We start from the raw sequence: 9,481 nt of genomic DNA, 5'->3' as shown, positions 1-9,481 counted from the left end.
CGTGCCATGACTATGGCCAATGCACGAGTGCATGCTATAACTGTGGCCAGTACACGAGTACGTGCTTTGACTGGCCAACACACCAGTGCGTGCTGTAACTATGGCTAATACGTGGGCGAAACGATATCACTTTTTTCGACTCGCGAAGCGAGGACCATCCGTGACCCATCCTAGGTTTAATGAATTTGAGCCTGCTCTGGCTGCTCTCCTGATCCCACCTTGTCTGCCATTTTGTTGTAACGTACAGTTCTATTGATGCGTACAGATCGCTCGCAGGAACTCGCACACCGCCATTGGGCGGCAGCAGGGTCGGCTGCTTTCGCAGCCTGGTCAGCCGACTCGTTCACACCACGGCCAACGTGGCTAGGAATCCAAACCAGTGCTACCTGCTGGCCCCTATGCCGCAGGCTGAAATGTTGCTTACGATCATCTGCGCTAGATAGGTGTTTGCCGTCGACATGCTTTGGATCCTCGAAGCCGAGCTCGAGCGAGCCAGTAGATACTGTGCACTTACGGTAGGTTACGTCGCAGAACACAGTATAGACAGTTCAGGATGGCGGGAAGTTCGGCATTAAAAACGGACGCCGATGACGATAACCCAATCCGTTCAGAGCCCTGCGACAACACGAATGCGCATGCGGTACCCCGGTTTGTTTGAGATCCATCCGCGTCGAAGCGTGCTGACCGTCTGCACGAGCTCTTGAAATTCATTCCTCAGCTCAGCAGTGTGCGTAGGTCCCTTGGAGAAACTGGTGAGTGATGTGTCACACGTGGGAGGTAAAGCTAGCCATGGTTCTGCGCATGACAGAACGCGAGGCCGCATTTGGTGCATGTCTGCTACAGCGACGCGGAAACATTCATTTAAACATACACAAAGTGGTCGTGTTTTCCCTACCATTCCTTCAGAAAAGAAACTCACCAGGTCTGCGGAGGAGACGCGTCGTGCGTTGGGTGCGTGCGAAACTGGTATATCCTGATCGTGTACCGCATAGCTAATAGCGGCGCCTCAGGTCCACTGGTGGTTCGTTGGCATCTACTAGCAGGCCTGTCGTGGGTGACGTGCGGAAAGCGCCGATAGCAATGCGTATTCCTTGACGATGAATGTTGTCCAGCATCTTCTTGCTGCATTCGCGGACCGAGTCGTAGAGTGCACATGCTTAGTCGAGTTCGGGCCTAATCAGCAACCGCTACAGCATGATCAAAGCTTTGCGGTCTCCCCCCTACGTCATACGTGGAGCCACCTTCAGGATGTCTGGGGCCTTTAAGTACCTGGTGCGGAGAAGCTTACAGCAATCCACATAGGAAAGACGGCAATCGAAAACCAGACCCAAACACTTAAGATATCGACCATCGGGATAATGCCACCATGCAGGTTCACCTGAGGGTCACTGCGATATTTCCTCTTGTTGCAGAAGTGCATGCACACTGCCTTTGTCGCCTGACAGCGCTAAAACCGTTGATGGGGCTCCATTTGGCGAAATTACCACAATTGACGCACTGCCGATGCCGCAGTGGATGCCGTAAAACAAATGACAAAATCGTCCGCAAACAACGAACGTCCGGCGTGCGCGGGCAGGGTGTCTCCAATATCATTCACCATGAGCGCAAACGGCGCCACGCTTAATATTCCGCCTTGCGGACGAATGGTCACGCGCACGGGGACATTAGTAAATAAGCTTCCAAAATCTATGGAAGCTAGGATACCAGTGGGTTGCCTGATTCTAAGAATATCGAATGACTCCTCGGCTGACGTCAGGCCATATCCAGGGGGCAGGTCCATGCATGGAGGAGATCGTTTAGTCTTTTGGCAAGCGTATGTGTTGGAGTAGGGATCTTGGATATGATTGGTCTCATTGGGTTGCTTGGCTTTGTTGGCAGTTTTGACATTCCCACACGCGCAATCTGGAGCACGCTCACACCCTTTTTTGGCAAAGTGAATAATCTTAATCACGGTATTCATGTTCGCTATGTGTCTGCTCACTTCGGCTTTCAGAGCATCGGATATCTTTTCAAACTTTGAGGTGTCTTACAATACTTCGCCCATCTTCTCCCGATTCTCTTTCTTGTCCATGACTATATAGATGGCTGACTTGTCGGCTGCTTCCAACTACAATCTGGTCATTATGCCAAAATTCTTTCGCTGCTCTATGAGGGACCTTTGAAATAAATTTACTCCCACAGTTCACCTCGTGTCCTTGTGCTTTCGCGGACGACGCGCTACCCTCGCCCCCTCGTCCGTGAAAACGCTGGCGGAGAATTTGCAGAGAACTTTGGCATTTCCTTGGCTGCTGCTGGTTAACACTCCATCACGGTCAAAAAGGTCTTCGACCCTGCACCTTGTGCATAGTCTTGAGTCGGCGCATCTCCCAAAGGCCTTGGAGTTTCTTTTGAGCTTTGCTACCAGTTTCATTTCATACTCGTTCCGAAGGTTTCTGGTAAACTTCCTAGTCATTGCGACACCGCACAAACCTGGCGTTGTCTAGAGCATCCTGCGTCCGTGTGTATGTACGCCATAGTCTTTCCAGTTTTTTATTACTCTTCTTCAGCTGCATAGCCCTTGGGCTCATGTACATGCTCTTCTTTGGTCTTTTTTCCGCCGAGTCCTGTCGGTTTGGTCCCCTTTCTGGACAGAGCAAACTTCAGTGAGCCTGGCAAGTTTCTCCTCGAAGAACTTGAAGGTTTCTTCGAGACTGAGGTTTTCCGTGTGGGACCGGTCTATCAACCTGAGGACGTCTGCCTGGTGCCCGTAATTTGCACGCATCAACTGTCCTGGATGAGGAGTTCACAGCCCAGAGTAGCAACCAATGTGCGCCTTATGACCATATGGTCGCTACTTCCTAGTCCAGTCAGGCATTCCATTTGGCTGACCATCCCCTCCTTACCCATGGATATGAGATCCAGAACACTTGGAGCTTTACCCACCCAGTAGCCTGTTGGCTGCTGGGCATGCTGAAACACAACATGGCCCTGGATGGTCTCTATCAGTGAGTGAGTTGAATGACTCTCTGGAGCTGATGACTGCTTGGTTCCCTAGTCAATCTGAAGCAAGTTAAAATCACCTAAAACCATCAAGTGAGAAAACTGGGTTCTGCACATTCTCTGAATAAGGCCCTCCCAATCGATGCACACTGCCTTGCATGTTGCCTGATAAACTCCTGTATATGCAGCCAAGTATCAATATGTCCTTCCAGCCTAAGGCCCTCTTAATCCATACTCACTCCAGGGTACTTGGCCCATATGCATGTTCAGTGACATTTAGTAGGTTGGCCACCACATGTCAAGTTGGCCAGAGACAGGTTTAAGTTTGTGCACAGAGTGCACCAATATATCAATGGGAGTGATGGTGAAATAGGAAGCTTCTGGGCTTTGGGGAGGGCATGAGTCAAAAGTGTATCTGGCTTGCTGTCATAAGTCAACATCCACAAATCATTCCTTTTACTAAGGAACTGATCTGCATTTGTGCTTAGTACCTTCATACATTGACTCCCTATAACCTGTGCAGTATTATGCAGTCAAATTGGTCCTGAGGAGCTGGAATCACATTGAGTCAAGCATCCCCTGTTTGCATCTTCATTTGCTGGTCCAGCTAACCTACCTTCAATGCCAGCAAGTCTGAGAAGGATGGCTCATAGCTCCATCATGCTGTGGTGGCTATGGTGCTACCTGTCCTGGTAGGGTACCCAGAGCCCCTAGAACTCCGAATGAGGTAGCCCCTATTACCCTCACCAACAAGGTCAAATTCAGCGGGGGCAGTCTACTTGGGTGCCTCTGGAGTCACCATGCCAGCCAATTATTGTTGATTTAGGCACAAGTGACAGAACCATGCTGGTGCCTCTGAGGCCATCAAATGGCCAGGCTGATAAAGGTTTTGATGTTTCACTGCCTTGACATGACATGAATAGCTTGCAGGAAGAGGTTATAGATGGGTGGGAAACATAACATGCTGTTGTTTTAACATGGTATGTAATTTGTACCCTATAATTTTACTTCAGGAACCAGAGGCAAAGACACGGCACTTAACATAAGTTGCAACATAAACCTCTCAGTTTGATAATTCATGTGATAAGTACCCAAACCAAGTACACCTTGTTGTACAGGCTCTACCCTAAGCGTGCCAGTGTGTACTTGGTTGCACAATAGACCGGTAGCTCCTGTCCTTGGTCTCCTGTGAAAGCCATGTGCTGGAATGCTTGGGAGCTCAATACATGGATTCACAACCAAATTTACAATTATGTACACTCACCAACGCTTTCAACAAGGAAAGCTGATAAACTTACATCACGCCAATCCAGTAGAACTGTATGCCATGTCCGAGAGATAGTAAAAACTGAAAATGCTTTTAACGTAAGACATGCGTCATAACTGTACAATGTCAGGTTTTATGTCATCAGTACACTCCTCGATACATCATTGTCAAAAATTTAGACATTTTCATTACATTTAAAATTAAAATTTTAAGGTTATTTTACCTTATTTTTAATACATACTGAAGCCATCACACATCGGATGTTCTGCATTTTGACGGCCATCTTGTGAAGCCAGATACGCAAAAACTCTGTCCTATTCTGAAGACATTTCGCCACCAGATTGAGCTAGAGGCCACCAAGACCTGACTCGACCTGAGCCTGTCTATGGCTTGCCGGTGTTAAAATCACGGATTCTAACGTCGCTGTGCCGTGTCTTGTCAAAACATAGCATGACCTGAACCTGTCTGTGGCTGTCCGGCGTTGGTATCACGGATTCCAACGTCGCTGTGCCGTGGCTTGTCAAAACATAGCAGTCAACCAAGCCCTAAACGTTGCTCTGGCTGCGGCGTATTGAAGCGGCTGGTGTGAAGATCTGATCAACTTTCCTGTCTCTCCCAATTCTGCACCTCCTGGTGACAGACGATGCTTCCCATGACTGCCGAAGGCGCTGCGCCATTATCTGCGTACCATGCGTCTGGGGCCGTTCCACACAGAACCGCGACCCGAACAACTGGGCATAACAATCAGTTAACTGGGTATAACAATCAGTTTGTCTGTGCCTTTTTCCAACTAGAGAAATTTAAACTGCATTTATCCTTAATTCTGTCTAGCCAGGTCATGGAACCGCCGCCGTTGTGCCTAGGTCAGAGCACTTCGCCCAGTACTGCGATGTCCAAATTCGGGTTAACATGAAAACCGCACGTCGTTTTCCGAGCGAATGAAAACAATTGCTCGACTCGTCGGATAGCCAGCATTTCATGCCTTGTATTCCTGAAATATGTACAATAACCGTTCCGCGCGTGATTGCATAACAAAGTCGTGCCGGCCGTCGGTACAGGGGAGGACCAATTAGGCGCCCTGCTCTCGCCACGCCCGGTGACGCGGCGGCCGGACGGTCAGACCGTCCGCAGCGGCGGAGGCGGCGGGCGACACCGCCACATAAAACCCGTCCGATGGTGGTAAAACGGCGCCAGGCGACGGCGGCGCGCGCGCCCTCTAGGAACTGAAACATGAGTAGCTAGCTACGCTGGGTCACCCCGATCGCTCTCTCTCTCTAGTCCGCCCATGCTGTACGCTCCCTGCTGCCGGCCCCGGGGACGCCCCGCCGGACCGGCTCCAGGCAGTGGCCGTCATCACGCTTTCTACGCATACGTATCACAAGTATTTCATAATCGGGTGGCGCCCGGCCGAGGTCGCAGTGCGCGTCTCGCCGTCGGGCGGCGCCACCAGCCCCGTCAGCCCGCAGCGCACCGGCCCAGATGAGGATGAGATCGAGACACGGCATGTACAGTATGGCGATGGCGGTGCGGGGTCGGGCGAGCGCTCGGCGCGGGCGGGCCAACGCTGGCGGCCGAAGCGGGCGGCCGCGGACACAGTACCAGTCCTGCTAGCGGGCGCTCAGCATCAATGACTCGCCAGTGGACTCGGCTGCGCGCACACGCCCAACATTGGGCTTCCTTCCCGCGCCGGGTCCGCGCCCGCGGCGCCGGTGCTCGCCGGCGGCGCGACAGCCGCGCCCACCAGGAAGCCCGCGTTCACGTAGTGCGCGGTGGCGGCGGCGGCAGCGCCGGGCGGCGGCGGCGCCGGCTGGTAGCCCGCCAGCTGCATGTTGAGCGCGCCCTCTGCCGGCGCCGTGTTCACGTACAGCGGGTCGGGCGAGCGGGCGGCCGCCGAGAGCGGCGCCGGCTCCACGGCTCGCAAGCGGTGCGCGTGGTGCGCGTGGTGCGGGTGCGGGTGGTGTGAGCGGTAGGCAGGCGGCTGGCGGCGGCGGCGGCGCGGCCGGCGCGCCGTGGTAGCCGGGCGGCGGCCAGCCGGGCGCCGCGCCGCCGGCCCGGTACACCAGCGGCGACTCGCACTCCATGGCGGCGGCCGGCGGCGCGCAGAAGCCGGCCTGCAGCAGCGCTGCGTGTGCGTGCTGGTGGGTGGGGTCGCTGCGCGCACGCCCGCCGGACGGACCTGCGAACGGGCACAACACGTCAGCAGGGTCGCTCGGCGGCCGAGACGCACGGAAGGGCAGCGCGGACGGCGCACCGCGGCACCGGTAGACGCGGCGTCCGCACCGCGGGCGGCGCACGAGCCAACGGATATGTCTGCCAGCGTCAGGCACTGACAACTTCAACACAATATGTGGCGAATGACGAGGGAGCCGCCCGTGCAACCAAACGGGCCGCTGGCTCACTGCTAGGGGGGCACCAAGACAACCAAATACAGGCCTTTCAGACTGCAAGGACACGGGGACGGCCTGAACGGGGGAGCGGAAGCGAACGATCGGCGCATGCAGCGGTTCAGAAGTACGCCGCGAAGCGTGGAGAACGGACACGGCCGGCCCAGAGCGGCAAGACACAATCGCTTCGCTACGAGGAGAGAATAGAAACGATCCATGCGGCGTACTGATAACACTGATAACGACGCGTCACTGGCGCGACAGGATACGTTCACAGCTATGGTCGAACCGCACCCGAAGGCCGGAACAGGGGAAGCAAGCGTGACTGCCCCCTCCCCTCCCACAGCCCGAGCGCCGGGGCAGGGAGCGGAGCGCCAGCCGCGGCGCCGGGCGCGTCGGGCGTCACATACCGGGCGCGCGCCGGACGGCCGGGCTGGCGACGCCGTTCTCCAGCGCCGGGCTGGTACCGCTCGAGCCGCCCGTGTTGGTGCTGCCGTCGCTCGTGCGCTTGAAGAAGTTGTGCTGCTGCGCGTAGTAGGGCGTGATGCGCGTCTTCGGGTCGTAGTCGAGCATCTTGAGGATGAGGTCCTTGAACTTGAGGTAGTCGGCCACGCTGTGGCCCAGCTCGCCGAGCCTGCGCTCGCCCGGACCGCCCGTCTCCACGCCCAGGATGTCGTGCAGCTTGCGCGAGCCCGGCGGCCGATACTTCTCCGCTGTGCCCTTCTTCAGCACGTGCGTGCCGTCCGGCAGCTTGTCGAAGTACTTGCGGGTCTTCGGCGCCTGGTCCAGCATCGCCTTGGGCGGCATGCCCAACACCTCGACGATCTTGTTCATCTGGTCCACCTGCCGGACGGAAGTCGGGGTCAGAAGGCGGCTAACACAGGACGGGTAAAGGTGGAGATTTGTTCGCGATGGCCTCGGTTGGCTGGATGGTTATTTGTGCTTTAGGGCGCATCAACTGCACGACTGTCATACAGTGCCCATCGTTGATGACCTCATTCTCACGATGATCTGACTACCGGTTACTTCAATGCTCATCATTGATACTGAAAGCATGGCATGCAAAGACGCTCCCCGTAAATAGGGACAGCATTGACGTAAAACACTACTCTACATAGGGCACGGCGATCCATGATGCGATCGCCGCATGCTTTTTGAAACTGAAACACACTTGCAATACTAGTGTCAGCGACCATTTGTACGGCTCGACAATTCACACGGCCCCGCTCCGACGCGTAAGCCCGCCATAACAAACCCGGCTCAGGCACCACGCTCAGTCGGCCCCGTCGACCCTGTCACGTCACACCCACGTCACAGCTCAGCCGGTCCCGTCGACCTGGTCACGTCACACCCACGTCACAGCTCGCAGCCCCGTCGTGTCACACCCACATTACAGCCCAGCCGACTCCACAGCTGGGCGCCGCTGGGGACGCGTACCTTCAAGGCGACGCTCCCCGTGCGTCACGCCCGCTCCGCGCGACATGGCTGCCCACCCACCGGCCACCGAAGCTTGGCACGCGTCGCTGTCGCTATCGGCGACGTCGCGCTCCGTCAGGGTCCATCCCGTCCGCGTCACAGCGCGTCACGGCTCGCGCCGTCCGCGTCACACGACAGTACCGGCGAGCCGACACCGCGCCGCGGCCGCCGCCGTCCGCGTCACACGACAGTACCGGCGAGCCGACACCGCACCGCGGTCGTCGCCGGCCGCGTCACACGACAGTACCGGCGAGCCGACACCGCACCGCGGCCGTCGCCGGCCGCGTCACGTCGGCCGCCGGAGGTCGCAGCTTGTCCCGGACGGCAGCCCCAGGCGGGCGGCGCGAGGCGCCAGGGGTCGCCGGGCTCGACGTACCTCGTTGGCGCCGCTGAAGAGCGACTCGCCGGTGTGCATTTCGACCAGGATGCAGCCGAGCGACCACATGTCGATGGCCAGCTCGTACGGGATGCCCAGCAGCACCTCCGGCGACCGGTAGAACCGCGACTGGATGTACTGGTACATCTGGCGAGCGGTGTGCGGCGCGTCAGATGAGAGGCACTGTGCACTTGTGCGGCAGCTGGCCACCGTACGGAACTCTAGACCGGAGTCCACGCTCAGTAGCGATGCCCTGTTCTCCGGACTGATGTCAGCTAGCAATTATCGGAGTGAATCGGAGCGCGCTGCATGGCCTCGCCGGTTATGGCACAGTCGCTGATGTACACTGGCGTGCGTGCCGCCTTACGACGGACGCAAGACTTTCTCAACTTGTCTACGATAAAACAAAGACATTCCAAAAAGCGTCAGACATCGCCAGAACACATGCATCCACATCTGAGCCGGAGCCCCCGAAGCCGGAGCCGGCAGCACGCGCCGGCCGCTCACCCGCTGGTTCAGCTGGCACGAGCTGCCAAAGTCGACGATCTTGATGGCCGAGCGCTTGGGGTTGCAGAGCAGGATGTTCTCCGGCTTGAGGTCGCAGTGGATGATGTTCAGCTCGGGCGTGCCCAGGAAGAGCAGCGCGCGGCACAGCTGCTGCGCGAACTTGCGCGTCAGGTTGAGCGACACGCCGCGGAAGTTGGTGTTGCGCAGCAGGTCGTACAGGTTGTACGACAGCAGCTCGAACACCAGGCACAGGTGGCTGCGCCACATGAAGTGTCGGCGCAGGCGCACTGCAACGGCACGGGCGCCAGTCAGCGGTAGCGGGAGCAGCGAGCGGCCGCAGTCGGGGACGGGGGCCGGCCGCGGCACAAGCGCTCGGTACACGGCCCTCGAGAGACACTCGTCCGCGCTGGGGGATCACGCGCCCGGAGAGCACTCGCCAGCGGAGGTCAATGGCATGAAAAGGAGTTGATTCTGGGCTTGTGAGTGACTCCA

The 9,481-nt window shown here is 57.1% G+C and overlaps 1 protein-coding gene across 1 annotated transcript in view; it reads right to left on the bottom strand.

Moving 5' to 3' along the window:
- Window positions 1-915: 915 nt before the first annotated feature.
- LOC119094109 (dual specificity tyrosine-phosphorylation-regulated kinase 1A) overlaps window positions 916-9,481 on the bottom strand; it is a 28,869-nt gene continuing 20,303 nt past the window's right edge. The window contains exons 5-10 of the mRNA XM_037217185.1: window positions 8,990-9,276; window positions 8,483-8,629; window positions 7,041-7,473; window positions 6,379-6,422; window positions 6,066-6,224; window positions 916-924 (exon numbers count right to left, since the gene is read on the bottom strand). Coding sequence (XP_037073080.1) covers window positions 916-924; window positions 6,066-6,224; window positions 6,379-6,422; window positions 7,041-7,473; window positions 8,483-8,629; window positions 8,990-9,276 — 1,079 coding nt within the window. The remainder of the gene's footprint in view (window positions 925-6,065; window positions 6,225-6,378; window positions 6,423-7,040; window positions 7,474-8,482; window positions 8,630-8,989; window positions 9,277-9,481) is intronic.

This window comes from Pollicipes pollicipes, unplaced genomic scaffold, assembly GCF_011947565.3.
Source record: "Pollicipes pollicipes isolate AB1234 unplaced genomic scaffold, Ppol_2.1 Scaffold_4002;HRSCAF=4701_pilon_pilon_pilon, whole genome shotgun sequence".
NCBI classification, from domain to species: Eukaryota; Metazoa; Arthropoda; class Thecostraca; order Pollicipedomorpha; family Pollicipedidae; genus Pollicipes; species Pollicipes pollicipes.
This window is presented reverse-complemented; position numbering and strand designations above follow the sequence as displayed.